This window comes from Oncorhynchus mykiss, chromosome 29 (assembly GCF_057628025.1).
Source record: "Oncorhynchus mykiss isolate SJ-2025 chromosome 29, ASM5762802v1, whole genome shotgun sequence".
NCBI classification, from domain to species: Eukaryota; Metazoa; Chordata; class Actinopteri; order Salmoniformes; family Salmonidae; genus Oncorhynchus; species Oncorhynchus mykiss.
In genome coordinates this window covers 7845779-7868673 of record NC_143050.1, presented here as the reverse complement: position 1 = coordinate 7868673, position 22895 = coordinate 7845779, and the positions used below count along the sequence as shown (strand labels likewise).

Below are 22895 nucleotides of genomic sequence, written 5' to 3'. Positions count from 1 at the left end.
TAATTGCACTATAACGGTGACAAACGGTGCCCACAAACTGTTAGAGCCGACATAAAGCTGTCCCAACAGCAGAGTCACAACAGCAGTCCCAACACCTTACCACTGTTACACCTGGCTATCAGCGGATCCTTGTCTGGCAGCGAAACAGTTCATTCAGCCTTTCATTTACTGCCTTAAAAAAAAAACATAGCTGATATGGCTGTCTTGTTTAAACAAAATGTGCTTTCTACTGACAATTGAGATGTACAAACTATGGCATAAGGGAATGACAAGCGGATAAGAGGCAATCCGTAATTTCGATTAAGACATTAATGAGCGAGCCAGGACGGATGTAGTCAAAATAACTATTTGTTTAAAACTTTTGTGTTGTAATGCAACAGAATTCAGAACATGGGCCGTTCTTACAGTGTTTTCCCTGTACACCAAGTCAGAACTGTAGGATAAATAAAGAGGGCATATAAGCAGACAATGAAAGCTCTTACAATATTCGATGATTACATTTCTTTATCATCTTTTATTTACAGCGTGTGAGAGAACATTCATAAACGTAGTGTATCGAGCACTAGGATCTATTGTAAGAAAATAAAAAACATTTTCATGCAGGCCTCCAATTCACAAACATAAGTAAAAAAATAAATAAAATACATGATCAATATTCACATTAATAACAATACAATGTTTCCTTATAAATGTGGTTCATTTTGGTTGGCTGGAATTGAACAATGTACAAAATGTCAGCCAGACGTTCTTATTTACAGAATCGTGTGTTGAGGCAATGTTGATACTAACATTTTTCAAGTTTCTCTAGTGCTAGCATGCACTGGCTCGCACGGATATGCCACAAGAGCTGGTAAACAGCTAATGACCAACTGTTCATTTTAACAACGTCCATGTTGATTGTTTACAATTTGTACATTTTGTTAAACACTTCCAACAATACACAGTTCCAAATGTAAAAAAAGTTATACTTCGGCCATCTTAAACATGTTAATATTGTTAACAGAGTTTTGTCTCAGTACAGTGTTGAATGTGAAGTGTGATCTCTGTGAACAGATGTAGGATCTTAAAACTTGTTTGGGATTGGTGGGTCCCCTGCTGGACGGTTGAGCTAACGTAGGCTAATGCGATTAGCATGAGGTTGTAAGTAACAAGAACATTTCCCAGGACATAGACACATCGGATATTGGCAGAAAGCTTAAATTATTGTTAATCTAACTGCACTGTCCAATTCATAGTAGCTATTACAGTGAAAGAATACCATGCTATTGTTGGAGGAGAGTACACAGTTTTGAACATGAACAATTATTAATAAACAAATTAGGCACATTTGGGCAGTCTTGATACAACATTTGGAATAGAAAAATGCAATGGTTCATTGGACCAGTCTAAAACTTTTCACACACACTGCTGCCATCTAGTGGCCAAAATCTAAATTGCACCTGGGCTAGAATAATACATTATGGCCTTTCTCTTGCATTTCACAGATGATGGTACAAAAAAAAAATACAAAAAAGCTGTTGGTTTTTTCTTGTATTATCTTTTACCAGATCTAATGTGTTATATTCTCCTACATTCCTTTTACATTTCCACAAACCTCAAAGTGTTTCCTTTCAAATGGTACCACGATAATGCATATCTTAGCTTCAGGACCTGAGCTACCCTCAATTAGATTTGGGTATGTCATTTAAAGCGAAAATTTGAAAAAAAGGGACAGATCCTTAACCTCTTTTAATTTGAGCCAGTCTCCAACAGCAGGAAAATAATCAACAAGAAATGTGAAATATCATATTATATTAATATTAATATATTATATTAATGGACATTTAAAGTACATTTTGTAGAGGTTAATACATGAGGTAAAATCAAGTCTGAAATTTGGAAATTACAAACTTTAGAAGCCTTTTTAAACATAAAATACACTTCAAGTTTTAAAGGACAGTTCTGCAACAGAGGTGGTCAAATTAAGATCTTACATCTGTAACTGTTTGCCAAGAGACTCATGCCGGGAGATGGGTATACTCAACAGGTTGTCTCATTCTCCAACAGTGTTCTAGCTCAAACCCAGGTCTGAGCATAAGAATTGGTCTAATTTACACAGAAGTGTTTTCATTGTCAAACATGCCGAAGGTCCTTTTTTAAGCACCATTTTGATGATGGCTCGTGCCTTGTCTGCCCTCTCAGCGTTTACGTTTACTGACTCCATTTCGTAATCATTGATCACATTCTTCTGCAGGAGCCCGTCCAGGAGACATTTAGTTATAGGCTCTGATACCGTTTCTGCAAACTTCTGCCTCACAGACCTCAGCTGCTCCATAGCATCGACCTCCTGCCCCCCAATCAATGCAGTATCCGGGGGGGTATCTGGGGGGCAGGGAAAAGTATGAGATACATTTGCCAAATATGTACTTGTGATGGAAGATACCTGATCTACACTATAGATATAGATACGATCTACACTATAAATATATGACAGCCACAGAGTAAGTAACACAGTAAAGGGACTGGATGGGTTTAAATAGCAACTTACCGGTTAGTGGCACTTGGCGTATCCATACCTCCTCATCCCCTCTCTTCAGAAGCCTAAGCTCCACATCCTCTGTACCAGCCTCCAGGAACACCTGGAAGGTGGGGTGGTAGTTGGGGCCGTAGTCACGGTGAAACGTTTCCTTCTGAAACACATGGAAAGTCAATGTTATGTCTCCACCAACTGGCATTCAGTACATGCATCAGTACAGCTCACATTTCAAAATCACACAGCATTATGGTACGACAATGTCACATTCACATGATCCAGGATATGTCTGATAAAAACATGGGAAAAAATATGATTTATTGTACCAATGGTTGTATCTTGTTTTTCATGGCAGAATCACAGCAGAGTTTGTATGTTTCCCCACAGGTGAGCGGGCAGTTGGAGGCGATCTGAATGTATCTGCAGGCCCGCTGTAGCTTCTCTACCTGCAAGAGAGCTGACTATCAATAAGGGTCCTTCGATTATCAGAGGAGAGACAAATGACACTGCCTAAAGTGACTTTCAGATTCATTTTAGCAACAAAAGTGTCCTTATCCTGAATGTAAGGGTTTTTGCACCTCAATGACAGGCACGTTCACGGGAAGTAAATGTACGTTCAGAGTTGACTTGCGGAGTTGCGGTTTGTGGAACAGCAACACTTGGCCTTCCACTGAGGATGAGAATATGTAGGATAGCAGGCCCCAAAAGGAAAGGTCTGTGATGTCCACCACCGCATGTGAGTCAGTCACCCTGACCGGCTGCAAAACTTCCACACTGTCACCAGTAACATGGGCCACAGATAAGGAATCAAAGCCTTTCCCTGCAATAGAGAAAAGGGTCATTTGTGAACTGTGGTGATTGTCTGACATGGTGAAGATTGTCCTGCTACTAGGACGTTAGAGGATGTCAGAAACTGTAGTTTTCCCATTTCTGTTTTGGGATTCTGTTTACATAAATACAGGAACAACTTTTCAGGATGTAGCCTTTAATACCCACCAAAGAAGAAGAAGAAGATAATGAAGTGGGTCTGGGTGCATAGTCACTGTACCCCTACCTACATCTACATATTACCCAGACTGCCCTGTACCCCCATAGTCACTGTACCCCTACCTACATCTACATATTACCCAGACTGCCCTGTACCCCCATAGTCACTGTACTCCTACCTACATGTACATATTACCCAGACTAACCTGTACCCCCATAGTCACTGTACTCCTACCTACATGTACATATTACCCAGACTAACCTGTACCCCCATAGTCACTGTACCCCTACCTACATGTACATATTATCCAGACTGCCCTGTACCCCTATAGTCACTATACCCCTACCTACATCTACATATTACCCAGACTGACCTGTACCCCCATAGTCACTGTACCCCTATAGTCACTGTACCCCTATAGTCACTGTACCCCTATAGTCACTGTACCCCTATAGTCACTGTACCCCTACCTACATCTACATATTACCCAGACTACCCTGTACCCCCATAGTCACTGTACCCCTACCTACATCTACATATTACCCAGACTGCCCTGTACCCCCATAGTCACTGTACCCCTACCTACATCTACATATTACCCAGACTGCCCTGTACCCCCATAGTCACTGTACTCCTACCTACATCTACATATTACCCAGACTAACCTCTACCCCCATAGTCACTGTACTCCTACCTACATCTACATATTACCCAGACTAACCTGTACCCCCATAGTCACTGTACTCCTACCTACATCTACATATTACCCAGACTAACCTGTACCCCCATAGTCACTGTACTCCTACCTACATCTACATATTACCCAGACTGCCCTGTACCCCCATAGTCACTGTACTCCTACCTACATCTACATATTACCCAGACTAACCTGTACCCCCATAGTCACTGTACCCCTACCTACATCTACATATTACCCAGACTAACCTGTACCCCTATAGTCACTGTACTCCTACCTACATCTACATATTACCCAGACTGCCCTGTACCCCCATAGTCACTGTACTCCTACCTACATCTACATATTACCCAGACTAACCTGTACCCCCATAGTCACTGTACCCCTACCTACATCTACATATTACCCAGACTGCCCTGTACCCCCATAGTCACTGTACCCCTACCTACATCTACATATTACCCAGACTGCCCTGTACCCCCATAGTCACTGTACTCCTACCTACATCTACATATTACCCAGACTGCCCTGTACCCCCATAGTCACTGTACCCCTACCTACATCTACATATTACCCAGACTAACCTGTACCCCATAGTCACTTTACCCCTACCTACATCTACATATTACCCAGACTACCCTGTACCCCCATAGTCACTGTACCCCTACCTACATGTACATATTACCCAGACTAACCTGTACCCCAATATTTACTTTACCCCTACCTACATGTACATATTACCCAGACTAACCTGTACCCCTGGCACATTGACTCGGTACCGGTACCCCCTGTATATAGCCTCCACATTGACTCGGTACCGGTACCCCCTGTATATAGCCTCCACATTGACTCGGTACCGGTACCCCCTGTATATAGCCTCCACATTGACTCTGTACCGGTACCCCCTGTATATAGCCTCCACATTGACTCTGTACCGGTACCCCCTGTATATAGCCTCCACATTGACTCTGTACCGGGGGTACCCCCTGTATATAGCCTCCACATTGACTCTGTACCGGGGGTACCCCCTGTATATAGCCTCCACATTGTCTCTGTACCGGGGGTACCCCCTGTATAGCCTCCACATTGACTCTGTACCGGGGGTACCCCCTGTATATAGCCTCCACATTGACTCTGTACCGGGGGTACCCCCTGTATATAGCCTCCACATTGACTCTGTACCGGGGGTACCCCCTGTATATAGCCTCCACATTGACTCTGTACCGGGGGTACCCCCTGCATATAGCCTCCACATTGACTCTGTACAGGGGGTACCCCCTGTATATAGCCTCCACATTGACTCTGTACCAGTACCCCCTGTATATAGCCTCCACATTGACTCTGTACAGGGGGTACCCCCTGTATATAGCCTCCACATTGACTCTGTACCAGTACCCCCTGCATATAGCCTCCACATTGACTCTGTACCAGTACCCCCTGTATATAGCCTCCACATTGACTCTGTACCAGTACCCCCTGTATATAGCCTCCACATTGACTCTGTACAGGGGGTACCCCCTGTATATAGCCTCCACATTGACTCTGTACCAGTACCCCCTGTTTATAGCCTCCACATTGACTCTGTACCGGGGGTACCCCCTGTATATAGCCTCCACATTGACTCTGTACCGGGGGTACCCCCTGCATATAGCCTCCACATTGACTCTGTACAGGGGGTACCCCCTGTATATAGCCTCCACATTGACTCTGTACCAGTACCCCCTGTATATAGCCTCCACATTGACTCTGTACAGGGGGTACCCCCTGTATATAGCCTCCACATTGACTCTGTACCGGTACCCCCTGTATATAGCCTATATAGCCTCCACATTGACTCTGTACAGGGGGTACCCCCTGTATATAGCCTCCACATTGACTCTGTACCAGTACCCCCTGTATATAGCCTCCACATTGACTCTGTACAGGGGGTACCCCCTGTATATAGCCTCCACATTGACTCTGTACCGGTACCCCCTGTATATAGCCTCCACATTGACTCTGTACCGGTACCCCCTGTATATAGCCTCCACATTGACTCTGTACCGGTACCCCCTGTATATAGCCTCCACATTGACTCTGTACCATAATACCCTGTATATAGTCTCCACATGGACTCTGTACCGTAATACCCTGTATATAGCCTCCACATTGACTCTGTACCTGTACCCCCTGTATATAGTCTCCACATTGACTCTGTACCTGTACCCCCTGTATATAGCCTCCACATTGACTCTGTACCTGTACCCCCTGTATATAGTCTCCACATTGACTCTGTACCTGTACCCCCTGTATATAGCCTCCACATTGACTCTGTACCTGTACCCCCTGTATATAGTCTCCACATTGACTCTGTACCTGTACCCCCTGTATATAGCCTCCACATTGACTCTGTACCTGTACCCCCTGTATATAGTCTCCACATTGACTCTGTACCGTAATACCCTGGATATAGCCTCCACATTGACTCTGTTCTGGTACCCCCTGTATATAGCCTCCACATTGACTCTGTTCTGGTACCCCCTGTATATAGCCTCCACATTGACTCTGTACCGGTACCCCCTGTATATAGCCTCCACATTGACTCTGTACCGGTACCCCCTGTATATAGCCTCCACATTGACTCTGTACTGGTACCCCCTGTATATAGCCTCCACATGGACTCTGTACTGGTACCCCCTGTATATAGCCTCCACATTGACTCTGTACCTGTACCCCCTGTATATAGCCTCCACATTGACTCTGTACCTGTACCCCCTGTATATAGCCTCCACATTGACTCTGTACCAGTACCCCCTATATAGCCTCTTTATTGTTATGTAATTTTCTTGTGTTACTTTTCTTAACTCTATAAATATTTTCTTAACTCTATTTATTGAACTGCATTGTTGGTTAAGGGCTTGTAAGTAAGCATTTCACGGTAAGGTACCTTTTGTATTACCTGTTGTATTCGGCGCATATGATAAATATAAATTGATTTGATTTGAAGCCAGATCAGGGAGAGAAGAGGTAGACTGCTGGACTCCAAGCTGCCACGCGGTCAAGGTGTTTTAGAGTATTGTTGTTGTCAAGGTGTTTTAGAGTATTGTTGTTGTCAAGGGGTTTTAGAGTATTGTTGGTGTCAAGGGGTTTTAGAGTATTGTTGTTGTCAAGGTGTTTTAGAATATTGTTGTTGTCAAGGTGTTTTAGAGCATTGTTGTTGTCAAGGTGTTTTAGAATATTGTTGTTGTCAAGGTGTTTTAGAGTAATTGTTGTTGTCAAGGTGTTTTAGAGTAATTGTTGTTGTCAAGGTGTTTTAGAGTAATTGTTGTTGTCAAGGTGTTTTAGAGTATTGTTGTTGTCAAGGGGTTTTAGAGTAATTGTTGTTGTCAAGGTGTTTTAGAATATTGTTGTTGTCAAGGTGTTTTAGAGTAATTGTTGTTGTCAAGGTGTTTTAGAGTATTGTTGTTGTCAAGGGGTTTTAGAGTAATTGTTGTTGTCAAGGTGTTTTAGAGTATTGTTGTTGTCAAGGGGTTTTAGAGTATTGTTGTTGTCAAGGTGTTTTAGAGTATTGTTGTTGTCAAGGTGTTTTAGAGTATTGTTGTTGTCAAGGGGTTTTAGAGTATTGTTGTTGTTAAGGTGTTTTAGAGTATTGTTGTTGTCAAGGGGTTTTAGAGTATTGTTGTTGTCAAGGGGTTTTAGAGTATTGTTGTTGTTAAGGTGTTTTAGAGTATTGTTGTTGTCAAGGGGTTTTAGAGTATTGTTGTTGTCAAGGGGTTTTAGAGTATTGTTGTTGTCAAGGTGTTTTAGAGTATTGTTGTTGTCAAGGGGTTTTAGAGTATTGTTGTTGTCAAGGGGTTTTAGAGTATTGTTGGTGTCAAGGTGTTTTAGAGCATTGTTGTTGTCAAGGGGTTTTAGAGTATTGTTGTTGTTAAGGTGTTTTAGAGTATTGTTGTTGTCAAGGGGTTTTAGAGTATTGTTGTTGTCAAGGGGTTTTAGAGTATTGTTGTTGTTAAGGTGTTTTAGAGTATTGTTGTTGTCAAGGGGTTTTAGAGTATTGTTGTTGTCAAGGGGTTTTAGAGTATTGTTGTTGTCAAGGTGTTTTAGAGTATTGTTGTTGTCAAGGGGTTTTAGAGTATTGTTGTTGTCAAGGGGTTTTAGAGTATTGTTGTTGTTAAGGTGTTTTAGAGTATTGTTGTTGTCAAGGGGTTTTAGAGTATTGTTGTTGTCAAGGTGTTTTAGAGTATTGTTGTTGTCAAGGGGTTTTAGAGTAATTGTTGTTGTCAAGGTGTTTTAGGGTATTGTTGTTGTCAAGGGGTTTTAGAGTATTGTTGTTGTTAAGGTGTTTTAGAGTATTGTTGTTGTCAAGGGGTTTTAGAGTATTGTTGTTGTCAAGGTGTTTTAGAGTATTGTTGTTGTCAAGGTGTTTTAGAGTATTGTTGTTGTCAAGGTGTTTTAGAGCATTGTTGTTGTCAAGGGGTTTTAGAGTATTGTTGTTGTTAAGGTGTTTTAGAGTATTGTTGTTGTCAAGGGGTTTTAGAGTATTGTTGTTGTCAAGGGGTTTTAGAGTATTGTTGTTGTCAAGGGGTTTAGAGTATTGTTGTTGTCAAGGGGTTTTAGAGTAATTGTTGTTGTCAAGGTGTTTTAGAGCATTGTTGTTGTCAAGGGGTTTTAGAGTATTGTTGTTGTTAAGGTGTTTTAGAGTATTGTTGTTGTCAAGGCGTTTTAGAGTATTGTTGTTGTCAAGGGGTTTTAGAGTATTGTTGTTGTTAAGGTGTTTTAGAGTATTGTTGTTGTCAAGGCGTTTTAGAGTATTGTTGTTGTCAAGGTGTTTTAGGGTAATTGTTGTTGTCAAGCTGTTTTAGAGTATTGTTGTTGTCAAGGTGTTTTAGAGTATTGTTGTTGTCAAGGTGTTTTAGAGTATTGTTGTTGTCAAGGGGTTTTAGAGTATTGTGTTTGTGTAGCTTATTAAAGTAAAGTTTTGTTTGTTTCTGGTCCTTATTTACTGAACCGTTTGCATTTTATTATAATTAATATTTATTCATTTATTTCATTTTGTGGTTAAAGGTTTGAACACAGAATAAATCCTGAATCCTCAGTCAATTTGTAGCCCCACTTTCTTGCTTGTGTGGCTTCTCACTGTGTGCTGTTCTGTTTGCTCTACCTCGACTGAGAGCTGCTACCTACTGAACTAAGACCTAGAGCCAATCAGATCAAGCGTTAACCCGGGTGATAGTGGATGTTTTTGCAGGTGTTGGTTGGTGGAACTGCAATAGAGCTGTCCAATCGGTGAGCAGCTGCTCTTGATGATCGTTGTCAAGAAGCCACACCCATCCCACTCGGGTTAGAAGTTCAGAACGATAAAGTGTAAGCTATATTGAAATGATGACACTCAATTTGAAAATCATGAAACAAAATAATTAGTATTTCAATCAGTTTAATCGAGGCGTAGATTACATCTCACATTCCAGTGTTAGAACTTGTACAAGGCTGTATTGGATTTCTCTTAATGTAACTCCGTGCAGCCGATCGCAATGTCTGCTTTAGGTCCCGTATAATGCCGGGAGCCATTTGTGGATTTGACAGCTGTAAAGCAGCTCCACCCCCGACACCGTTAAAACATCCGCTATGTGGCTGTCGACTAAAGCGGATCTATTTGAATTGGGAATTTAAAAAATTAAAAATTCTTTGCTGTGACATTTAAACCGTGTGTACTTAACCCTTCAACTTAAACAACTTTAAGAACACTGTTTGATGGACTTCTGTAGTAGGCAAGCAGTTTGTTTCAATTAATTAATTCATCAACTTTTTCATATTTACCCCTGTAACTGTAGCACCTTAATGAATGAGTTATTAATAATATTTGTGTAATTCTGTCTAGCGTGATCTGTTTCCTTACCATGTACCCAGTTGAAGTCTTTAATGACTCTGCCCTTATCCCAATAATTATGTGGGTGTTACAATTGTCTATTTGGACAGATGTTGACATTATGTTGGCATTTGGACAGATGCTGAACTTTGATGAAGACGTAGTGCAAAACTCACCAGAGGAAATCTCACAGTGTGGGAGGTGTAACTGACGAACAGATCCCCGAGGACACTCAATGCTGAACAGAGGTCCGGCAGGTGTCCGGCCTGTGGAGTGCAGGAGACTGTCGTCCCATTGGACAGTCCTGTAAAGCACCTCCCCCTCCCCCTCCATCAGAAACACCAGCCCTGTCAACCTGCACTGGAACAGGCCTGCATGGGGGCACTGGAGCCTAGGGGGCCAAAGGACAGAAGTGGCACTCATTAAAAAAAATACATTTTAGATGGTTCCTCACCCAGGAAGTAGTGTATGGGCCAGGAGAAACTATAATCCATTGTTCAGGTTTTCTTTCTATGTAAAATAAATGATGTCGCTTTGACTACGGCGATGTAGTTGCTGTCGCCGCATTATTACGTGTGACCGATGTGACATCACTGTGATCTGTATCAGGAAGTGGGCTGGCTGTCACTGGCAAAGCAGAGCAACATTGCATTCTATTCATTTACAGCTCTCTTGCAGAATTTACCATATTACCTCACATCGCTTCTAACACACAGAGGAAGGAAATACAAGACATGGCCAAAGATACAGTATGTGGACATCCCTTCGAATTAGTGGATTCGTTGCTGACAGGTGTATAAAATCGAGCACACAGCCATGCGATCTCCATAGACAAACATTGGCAGTAGAATGAAGAGCTCAGTGACTTTCAACATGGCAATCATCATAGGACGCCACCTTTCCAACAAGTCAGTTCGTAAAATTTCTGCCCTGCTAGAGGAACTGTAAATGCTGCTATTATGAAGTGGAAACATCTTGGAGCAACAACGGCTCAGTCACTAATTGGCAGGCCACACAAGCTCACAGAACGGGACCGCGAGTGCTGAAGTGTGTAAAAAGTTGTCTGTCCTTGTTTGTCTTCACTACTGCGTTCCAAACTGAGTACCCTAAAATTCACTACTGCCATTTGGGCATTTTAGGGAATTGGTAAATTACCTGTTCACAGACAAAATGTACAGTGAGCTACAAAGGTTTTGGCTCCGTACTCCAGCATATGTGGATTTGAAATGATACAATGACTATGAAGTTGAAGTGCTGACAGACAGCTTTAATTTGAAGGTATTTTCATCCATATCAGGTGAATCGTTTAGAAATTACAGCACTTTTTGTTCATACTGTAGTCCCCCCATTTTAGGGGACCAAAAGTGCTCTATTGGAACAAATTCACTTATGTGTAATAATATACACATACTGCTTTAATGTAACTTCCCCTGTTATTCTAATTGTGAAAGGTTAGGATGTCTTGGGGGTATGATATTTATGCGTCTGTAACTTTCTCGCTCATCGTCATTCACGATTAATTATCCATCATTAGCAACATTAATGTAGAAGTGTTTAGAAACATATTCTATTCTTATTTACAATAAAAGTGATTCCAAAATGACACAATACATTATTTACCATTCATTTCATTTCTGTTGGGAACAAAATAATCTGACCAAATGCATCCAACCAGTTTGTGGAGTCTCCAGCTTGAATATGGGACCAAATACTTACTTGTTTACTATACTGAACAAAAATATAAACGCAACATGTAAAGTGTTGAGCCCATGTTTCATGAGCTGAAATAAAAGATCCCAGAAATGTTCCATATGCACAAAAAGCTTATTTCTCAAACATTTGGTTTTCTTCCATACCTGTTAGTGAGCATTTCTCCTTTGCCAAGATAATCCATCCACCTGACAGGTGTGGCATATCAAGAAGCTGATTGAACAGCAGGATAATTACATAGGTGCACCTTGTGCCGGGGACAATAAAAGGCCACTCTAAAACGAGCAGTTTGTCACACAACAAAAATGCCACGGATGTCTCAAGTTTTGAGGGAGCGTGCAATTGGCATGCTGACTGCAGTCATCTCCACTTGAGCTGTGTTCTGTATCTGTATTCCTAGTCATGTGGAATCCAGGTATCAAATACATGAACTTTAACTTCGTAAAATATTTGAAATTGTTGCATTTTGCATTTATATTTTTTGTTCAATGCTAATACAAAAAGTGCTGTAATTTCTGACAGTCTTGCACTTTAACCTCATCGTCATTGTATCCTTTCAAATCCAAAGTGCTGGAGTACAGAGACAAAACAACAACAGAATTCACTGTCCCAATACTTTTGGAGCTCACTGTTTTTTTCTAGTATTGTTGTATTTCTGATGATACTGCCTTTATTGTCGTATTTATATCATACAATCTATACATTATATCATCCTGCTGCATTGTTTTGTATGAAGCAGGGCTCCCCTTGAAAAAAGACAAAGAAAGAAATAAAAACAGCCCTACAAACTTCAACTAACCTGGCAACCACTAGCAAACAATCAATGGAAGTAATAGCGGCGTGTTTTCTTTCAACTTAATTAACATCAAACCAAATATGGAGTTGATTTGAGTTGATTTGGCCGTGACATTTTGAACATTTGCACACGTGTCATCACTCCAACTGAGCGGCTGTTTAGACAAAACTGAACCACGAATTAGAGTTTCTCCTGGTTTTTAGACTTCTGTCAGCGTGAGGAACCATCTAACATCAGGTTGTAAAATCCTGACCTTCCCCTTCAAGTGAAAAATGTATTCATGGATAATAAATGCTAACCTGTAATGGGTTTTTGTCAATTGTGGATGAATGTTTTTCAATTCAGGTTCTGTCCAAAGAGTTGGGGTCTGGAATAGAAAGAGGAACACAAACATGTCAGCCAACACTTTAAGGCCTACATTCTCTCTACTAAGCAGTGATGATGTTGATAACAACAGGCTGCATTACCTACAATATTTGCCTCTGTTTGGAATGAGACTTTCCACGCCTGTGTTTGAGACTGTCATTATACCATGCTTTGATACAATACAACTTTTATTAATCAAACGCTTATACAACTGTTATCCATAAAACACAACAACACAGTGCACAGAGTTAGAGAGTACTTTGATTGTCTTTAAGACCAACTATCTGGCCATGGTGTTCATGCTGCATCATTGGTCCCTACACTCTACAAATTAGGGGTTCAACAAGGCTTTTTCTAAGATCATCAAAGATCTCTGAAGAACCTTAGGGTTCTCGGCACAGAAAATTGCCCCCAAAAGGTTCTTCTAAGATCCCCATAGTCGGCGGGGTTCATCGAGAACCGTCCTTAGTCGGTGGGGTTCATCGAGAACCGTCCTTAGTCGGTGGGGGTTCATCGAGAACCGTCCTTAGTCGGTGGGGTTCATCGAGAACCGTCCTTAGTCGGTGGGGTTCATCGAGAACCGTCCTTAGTCGGTGGGGTTCATCGAGAACCGTCCTTACTCGGTGGGGTTCATCGAGAACCGTCCTTAGTCGGTGGGGTTCAGCGAGAACCGTCCTTAGTCGGCGGGGTTCATCGAGAACCGTCCTTAGTCGGTGGGGTTCATCGAGAACCGTCCTTAGTCGGTGGGGTTCATCGAGAACCGTCCTTAGTCGGTGGGGGTTCTTGCAGGAACATAACTGCCCAACTTGAAATATTTGGATTGGAATATGGAAAGACAACAGCTGCAGGCATTTAACTGAAAAATGGAACGATCTCCTCAATTTGTATGGTTTAAATTGATATTGTTTTATGATGATACCATCTGTCTTTTCATATTTGTCAAATCTTTCTAAAACAGAGAATGGACACAATTCAATGGGATATCAATCAACAAAGAGGTAAGAATATGTAGGCTATTAGAATATGTTGAAGGCTGGCTGTATTGGGTGCAGATGACTGAACTGCTCACTTTTGTGTCTGCAGGTATCTGAACAAAATCTGAACAAAAGCCAAGGTGTGAATACTGTCATGTGCATGTTTTGTTAATCATCTGTATAATTACTATATATATATATATATATATATAAAATAAATAATTACTTACATGAATGTGGCTAGGAGTCTTAAAGCCCTTTGGAATCCCTGAAATAAGAATCAATGGTGAACATTTTCTCACTTGTTTTGGATCCGGTATCTCAGAAACAAACCCATGGATACATTATACACACCATTGTATATTTGTATTAAACCAAATAAACAACTGTCGAACATGAATATAAATCGAGATATTCACCCCACATAATATTCTGTATTAGATTAACTTTCATCTGTGTATTCATTTTTTAGAAAGTCACTTATTTTGCCCCCAATGTCTAGATAATTCAACATTAGCATGTAAACATTTACTTCAAAGTTTTACACTCATTGTTAACATTTAAAACAGGCACCATCATGTGGAATAGACCTAATACAAGTCAAGGTATGACTTACCTCGATTGAATGTTTTTGATTCTTCCATTCTGGTTCCCTCTGATCCAATGGCATCATCCCTTTGTTTCTGAACATTTCCTCCAGATCTCACTGTGGGCATTGTGTACTTTATGTCAAAAGCTTGAGGGCCACTGATATTGAAGCCAAGGTAAAATGAGATGTTGCCATCCTTCCACACACTGGCCTGTTTCTGGGGACAAATCTCGATCTCTTTATCTGCCATACGGGCAAATGCTTTATGCACTCTGACCACTCCATTGACACGAAGAAGGTGATCCTGAATGCAAGTGTCCCTGATCTCTGCACTGCCTCTTGTTTTATTGAGAGTCCTTGATTTCCTTTTTTTCAGATCCACACAGATGTCGTCTATGCTTGATTTGTGAACAAGTCTTTTCAACCCAGCACCTTTACCCAGGTAAAACAAGGGCACAAGTTCCCTAGATTGTAGGTACTTCTTGTATTTGTTGTCAAAGGCCTGTTTCATGCACTCAACATACTTGTTAAGATCAATGTCATTGGTGACATCGCCCTCTCTTGCCTCCTCGGGCCAAAACAGTAGAAGGACAAGGAGGTAAAACTCTGGAGTCCAAAGTTTGGTATTTTCTTTCTCCATGAACTTCTGAAGAATGGCTCTAAGTTGTGGTAGAGTTGCGGGTTCTGGAGATGCCACTGGCCCATTGGTCTGGAGGATGTTGGCCAGGATGTAATTACAGGCAGTGTTAACATCGTCAGGGTTTTCTTTATTGATTATTTTCCACAGCGCTGTGATTTTACTCAAGTTGGCATTTCGATTGAGGGTGGAGAGGCCAGGAAAGGTAGAGGCCATTTTTTCTTTGAGTGTCTTTAATGGTAGTTCCTCTTTTGAACTGGGGACACTTGTATACTTGCAAAAACAATCAACAATGTCTCGCTGAAAGTATGGTGTCTGATCCTTCCAGTTCCTGGGCTCAGAGTAAGTGAGGTAACTCTCAAAAAAATTATAAAATTTCCTTTCAACCGCAACTCTGAGGCTTGTGATGAAAGTCTGGTACTTCATGAGCTTTCTGTCCTCAGACAGTATCGAGAGATGTTCAGCTGATATTTCCTGGGTAAGGATTTTCCTCCATTTTGGGTTGAGATTTGTGAGGGAATTATAAACAATGTTAGCAACCTGTAGATAACCAAAGATTCCCCTGTTGTTGAAGGTGTGATACATTTTCGTTGGACTGTCACCCTCCATGTGATTCACTGATTCCCTTTCAGCTAACTCCTCCTCTTGTTTGAAAGCCTTGATGGCTTTCTCTGCCCAAAACAAAATATCTCTGGTCCCTGATTTTTCACCTGATTTGCCATTGACTTGTTTATACAAATGGTTCTTATGAACTTGTCCCAGTGTATCAGCAATGAATGAGTTGGTGGGAACTCTCTCTTTAGCTTTTTCAGCCCAAATCTCAGCTCTTGTAAAATCAGACATTTTGATGTAGTAAAAACGTGCAAGAGATTGAGGGTAGAACGGATCATGTTTAAATGTTTCTGATGCGGTTTTCAACACATTCGCACATTCGGGAATGCCTTCATGTTTCTCAATGTCTAGAATTAACCTGGAAAAGATCTCTTGGCCATTTGAGGTTGTTTCTCTCTTTGTTAACATGTCTTTGAAGAACAGTAACAAGGATGGCTGAATTTGTTGTCTGGTTAAGTACTGCAGAAAGTCCAGTGTTGCTGAGCTCCTAGCTATACCAGCATCTGCCAGCAACTCAACACATTGATGTGCAAGTACTGGGTGTGCTATGCGGACTCTCTTGTCTTCTCCTCCATGTCTTGAGAATGTGACTATGAGATCGCTGAAAGGTTGCATGCGTTTCTCAAATGACAAGTTCACACCAAAGGGGTCTTGATGGCTGAGGAATGCCTCACATTGTGACTGTAAGAGGTAGGAGCCAGGAACATAGGAGTTCACCAGAGCTAAAAAGGCAAAGAGTTTGGTGTTGCGGGAGACTTTGTTTTGCTGAAGATATTTGATGATTTCTTTTCCCTCTTCTGAACAAAATGTTTTTCTCATGTATACTTCATTGAAATTATTTTGCATTATGTTAAAGCCGTGAAACTTCCCCATCTCGTCTCTGTGATGCCTCTGTACTAGTTTGTCTTTGCTCACAAAGCTTGTTTTCTCTTTGTCAGAAAGACGTGATTTCAGGAGTAAATCTGCCTCAGTTCTACTCTCATCCTCCTCATCGTCTATGATACAGGTCGAGCGTATGCATTGTAGAACGATGACCACAGGGAATTTAGCACTGATTTTTTGCTCTGTTATTTCTCTGATGAGGAAGTCCTGTAAGTGGTCCCTCAGGTGTTCATTGTCCTGCAAAAGAAGCACTGTATTCTGGTTTTCTGGATCACCGGTAGCAAAAAGTTTGACCACCTGTTTAGCAATAATCCTGGTGTCCGACAGGGGGTCTTTCTGGACTTGTTTGCCCATATCTTTCTTGTCAGAAGATGGGTCGACTAGAACAGCACACCTGAGCTCTTTCCTCAGGTCCCAGAGTATTTGCATGGCCAGGGTGGTTCCTCCGCTGCCTGGCTGGTGCAACAGCTTAATACTGTTTACACTCCAACTGCCCTGTCTCTGTAACTTGATGAGTTCCCTCAGCTTTTCATAACCATCTCTTCTGATACATTCAATGTCCTTTTCTTCTCCTGTAGGTGTGGCACTGCTATCAGAGTTTGCCCTCTCATCAGCCAGGTAAAAGTTCATCCATTTAGGTGGGGTTCCCTTGTAAAAATCTGTCTCAGTCTCCAAAGCAACTGCTGGGTCGATTTGTTCTCCTTCAAACTCGTTTGCACTCAAGACATCTAGAAATGAGAGTGAGTCCATGAGTTCACTGTCCATGAGAATTACCCCCCCTCCAGCATTGGGTAAGGTTGGTATCACTTTGCCTGCCATGACAGGTAGCTATGTTGAGACTCTCTCACAGTGGAGGGAAAAGAGATTTGCATCTGTGGCATCTGATGACGCCTTCAAAGGCTGATAATTCCTGTGGCAAGGAGGGAGTAACCTTTCCCCTAGGCTATTACTAAGTACAGCACAGATAAGCCTGGAATATCAACCAATCCAAAGAATGTATTGCATGTATTTTCTCTTTGCAAATCACATGGGTGCGAGGCATGGCCGTGAATCAGAGACGTATAGTGTGCTCAGAGGCTGTGTTCAGAGAGAGGTTCAAAAATAGTTGATTGATTTGAGATAAGAGCCAATGGTTGTTGGTCAGGACTTTGTTCCTTGCTTTCTATTGGGTTTAACGAAGGCCACATTTGAATGAAGCTTTGTTAAACAAAGACAATTTTATTTTTACGTGGAGCTGTCGTTTGTTCCAGTTGATCTTGGTTATTTTCCACAGGTTTTGTCATGTCCAGTCTACAGGGAGAATGTTCCGGAAACAAACAACGTTTCAGTCAAAATAAGATTACGTTTGATGAATGAAAACCAGGCAAAAATTTCTGAATTACAATGAAGAAATACTGATACAAAATACTGATACAAAATACTGTCAAGATCATGGGACAATTTCAGCTTGATCTGATATAGTTAAAACCCTGCTGAATTACTAATTTTTACAAACAAAATACCAGACTTGTATTTTGTATTGTACAGTATTTAAAAAAAAAGATGTTTTTTGCATTTCAAAATACAAAAATACATTTGGAAAGTAGATGGGCCGAACAGCAACAAAATTCTCAGTAACTGTTACAAAAACGTTTTACTTGCTATGACTGTGATATGTTGTCGTTTATCTACCTTAGTTGAGCAAGTCAAGCTGGATAACAGTGTCTGCTAAATGACCAAAATCGAAATCTATAATTGAAAATGAACACACCAAAATAAACTGAAAATACTAATACTGGGTATTATTTTTGAACTCATTTCAGGGGCGGAGCTCATTAGAATAGTACTCAGCATGCTTTGCAATTGTTCACTTTTACACATACATTTATATTTGTCCTGTAGCAGAAGCTTTTATTACACCATAGTGCAATTAGACTTCTGATACCAATGCAGGATGAAAAGCGAGGGGCCACAAAATGTAAACATATTTAGCATTTTGAAAATACAAATGACAGTATTTTGAGTAAAACAAATATCGAATACATTGGATTGTAGTTCAGCCCAGTGTAATTCAAATGACAAAATACTCAGAAGTAATTAAAATACGTATTTCTAATACAGTTAAAAGACCATTTCAGCTCGATCTAATACAGCTAAAACACTGCTGAACTACGCATCTTACAAACTAATTACCATACATATCGATCTGATACAGCTAAAACACTGCTGAACTACGCATCTTACAAACTAATTACCATACATATCGATCTGATACAGCTAAAACACTGCTGAACTATATGCATCTTACAAACTAATTACCATACATATCGATCTGATACAGCTAAAACACTGCTGAACGACGCATCTTACAAACTAATTACCATACATATCGATCTGATACAGCTAAAACACTGCTGAACGACGCATCTTACAAACTAATTACCATACATATCGATCTGATACAGCTAAAACACTGCTGAACTATGCATCTTACAAACTAATTACCATACATATCGATCTGATACAGCTAAAACACTGCTGAACTACGCATCTTACAAACTAATTACCATACATATCGATCTAACACAGCTAAAACACTGTTGAACTACGCATCGTACAAACTAATTACCATGCATATCGATCTGATACAGCTAAAACACTGCTGAACGACGCATCTTACAAACTAATTACCATACATATCGATCTGATACAGCTAAAACACTGCTGAACGACGCATCTTACAAACTAATTACCATACATATCGATCTGATACAGCTAAAACACTGCTGAACTATGCATCTTACAAACTAATTACCATACATATCGATCTGATACAGCTAACACACAGCTGAACGACGCATCTTACAAACTAATTACCATACATATCGATCTGATACAGCCAAAACACAGCTGAACGACACATCTTACAAACTAATTACCATACATATCGATCTGATACAGCTAAAACGCTGCTGAACGACGCATCTTACAAACTAATTACAATACATATCGATCTGATACAGCTAAAACGCTGCTGAACGACGCATCTTACAAACTAATTACCATACATATCGATCTGATACAGCTAACACACTGCTGAACGACGCATCTTACAAACTAATTACCATACATATCGATCTGATACAGCCAAAACACAGCTGAACGACACATCTTACAAACTAATTACCATACATATCGATCTGATACAGCTAAAACACAGCTGAACTACGCATCTTACAAACTAATTACCATACATATCGATCTGATACAGCTAACACACTGCTGAACGACGCATCTTACAAACTAATTACCATACATATCGATCTGATACAGCTAAAACACTGCTGAACGACGCATCTTACAAACTAATTACCATACATATCGATCTGATACAGCTAACACACAGCTGAACGACGCATCTTACAAACTAATTACCATACATATCGATCTGATACAGCTAACACACCGCTGAACGACGCATCTTACAAACTAATTACCATACATATCGATCTGATACAGCTAACACACTGCTGAACGACGCATCTTACAAACTAATTACCATACATATCGATCTGATACAGCTAACACACTGCTGAACGACGCATCTTACAAACTAATTACCATACATATCGATCTGATACAGCTAACACACAGCTGAACGACGCATCTTACAAACTAATTACCATACATATCGATCTGATACAGCTAACACACAGCTGAACGACGCATCTTACAAACTAATTACCATGCATATCGATCTGATACAGCTAAAACACTGCTGAACGACGCATCTTACAAACTAATTACCATACATATCGATCTGATACAGCTAAAACACTGCTGAACGACGCATCTTACAAACTAATTACCATACATATCGATCTGATACAGCTAACACACTGCTGAACGACGCATCTTACAAACTAATTACCATACATATCGATCTGATACAGCCAAAACACAGCTGAACGACACATCTTACAAACGAATTACCATACATATCGATCTGATACAGCTAACACACTGCTGAACGACGCATCTTACAAACTAATTACCATACATATCGATCTGATACAGCCAAAACACAGCTGAACGACACATCTTACAAACTAATTACCATACATATCGATCTAATACAGCCAAAACACTGCTGAACTACGCATCTTACAAACTAATTACCATACATATCGATCTAATACAGCTAACACACTGCTGAACTATGCAAATTACAAACTAATTACCATACATATCGATCTAACACAGCTAACACACTGCTGAACGACGCATCTTACAAACTAATTACCATACATATACTGTAAAAGCATACACTTTTAAAGTTATTTCCTAGTGAATGGGATAGAAGGCATTTTGAAACCCTTTGCCCTGATTTCTCACCCACTGTATAAAGCTACTGTAAGCTGTGTGTATTTGTTGGTCTGTTGCCATAGAAGCCAGGAAAGCCAGCAAATATGACCCCATTGGCCCATGTGAGTATTCGGTGGGTAAGGTGGGCACTAGCTATCCCACATCAAGTCCATCCTGCCCAGCACATGGTAGCCCACACCAGCCCAACACTTGTATACACCGAGACCACACCATCCCAACACAGGCTAGCCAACACCAAGCTCACACCAGCCCAACACTGGTTATCCCACACCAAGCCCACATTAGCCTTACACGGGCCAGCCAAGACCAACCCAACACAGGCATAGCCTACACCAAACTCAAATCAGCCTAACACATGCTAGACACAAAAAGCCCACACCAGCCCAACACAGGCTAACCCACACCAAGTCCAGCACGGGCTAACCCACAACAAAAACCCAGAAAAAAAATTGGCAAAAACACTACAATGAATACTGTAGTATTTACTGTGGTATGCTGTAGTATTTACAGTTAACTATAGTATAAATACTGTAGTAAAAGAGAACTGTAGTGTACACTGTAGTAATTAATGTAGTGTTTTTGCAGATTGTAATATACTGTAGTAATTTATGTAGTGTTTCTGCAGATTGTAATATACTGTAGTATTTACCGTATTCTTTTAGTTGTATTTATCTTTGACATAGAACTGGCTCTTTTGCTCTATTAGTATTACTGGAGAAATATTAAAATAGCCCATTTTCATAATCTGTAGGAAGGACTGGGGTCTGAACAGATAGTTCAGCGCTTCTGATATTTTTTACAACTTGCATGTACCAAATGGGGATTTTTTTATTTATTTATTTTACCTTTATTTAACCAGGTAGGCAAGTTGAGAACAAGTTCTCATTTACAATTGCGACCTGGCCAAGATAAAGCAAAGCAGTTCGACAGATACAACAACACAGAGTTACACATGGAGTAAAACAAACATACAGTCAATAATAAAGTATAAACAAGTCTATATACAATGTGAGCAAATGAGGTGAGAAGGGAGGTAAAGGCAAAAAAGGCCTTGGTGGCAAGGTAAATACAATATCGCAAGTAAAACACTGGAATGGTAGTTTTGCAATGGAAGAATGTGCAAAGTAGAAATAAAAATAATGGGGTGCAAAGGAGCAAAATAAATAAATAAATTAAATACAGTTGGGAAAGAGGTAGTTGATAGGGCTAAATTATAGGTGGGCTATGTACAGGTGCAGTAATCTGTGAGCTGCTCTGACAGTTGGTGCTTAAAGCTAGTGAGGGAGATAAGTGTTTCCAGTTTCAGAGATTTTTGTAGTTCGTTCCAGTCATTGGCAGTAGAGAACTGGAAAGAGAGGCGGCCAAAGAAAGAATTGGTTTTGGGGGTGACTAGAGAGATATACCTGCTGGAGCGTGTGCTACAGGTGGGAGATGCTATGGTGACCAGCGAGCTGAGATAAGGGGGGACTTTACCTAGCAGGGTCTTGTAGATGACATGGAGCCAGTGGGTTTGGCGACGAGTATGAAGCGAGGGCCAGCCAACGAGAGCGTACAGGTCGCAATGGTGGGTAGTATATGGGGCTTTGGTGACAAAACGGATTGCACTGTGATAGACTGCATCCAATTTGTTGAGTAGGGTATTGGAGGCTATTTTGTAAATTACATCGCCAAAGTCGAGGATTGGTAGGATGGTCAGTTTTACAAGGGTATGTTTGGCAGCATGAGTGAAGGATGCTTTGTTGCGAAATAGGAAGCCAATTCTAGATTTAACTTTGGATTGGAGATGTTTGATATGGGTCTGGAAGGAGAGTTTACAGTCTAACCAGACACCTAAGTATTTGTAGTTGTCCACGTATTCTAAGTCAGAGCCGTCCAGAGTAGTGATGTTGGACAGGCGGGTAGGTGCAGGTAGCGATCGGTTG

General features: G+C 40.8%; 1 protein-coding gene across 8 annotated transcripts in view; it reads right to left on the bottom strand.

The window, feature by feature from the left end:
• Positions 1-494: 494 nt before the first annotated feature.
• LOC110510252 (sterile alpha motif domain-containing protein 9-like) overlaps positions 495-22895 on the bottom strand; it is a 38149-nt gene continuing 15748 nt past the window's right edge. For 2 of the 8 annotated variants that reach the window (XM_021591642.3, XM_036967641.2), the window contains exons 3-10: positions 14505-17898; positions 14119-14156; positions 12848-12915; positions 10219-10433; positions 3091-3332; positions 2839-2958; positions 2528-2669; positions 495-2361 (exon numbers count right to left, since the gene is read on the bottom strand). In XM_021591642.3, coding sequence (XP_021447317.3) covers positions 2051-2361; positions 2528-2669; positions 2839-2958; positions 3091-3332; positions 10219-10433; positions 12848-12915; positions 14119-14156; positions 14505-17427 — 4059 coding nt within the window. In that variant the 5' untranslated portion in view covers positions 17428-17898 and the 3' untranslated portion in view covers positions 495-2050. The remainder of the gene's footprint in view (positions 2362-2527; positions 2670-2838; positions 2959-3090; positions 3333-10218; positions 10434-12847; positions 12916-14118; positions 14157-14504; positions 17899-22895) is intronic. The other 6 variants (XM_036967645.2, XM_036967646.2, XM_090226445.1 and 3 more) reach the window with 3 other exon arrangements.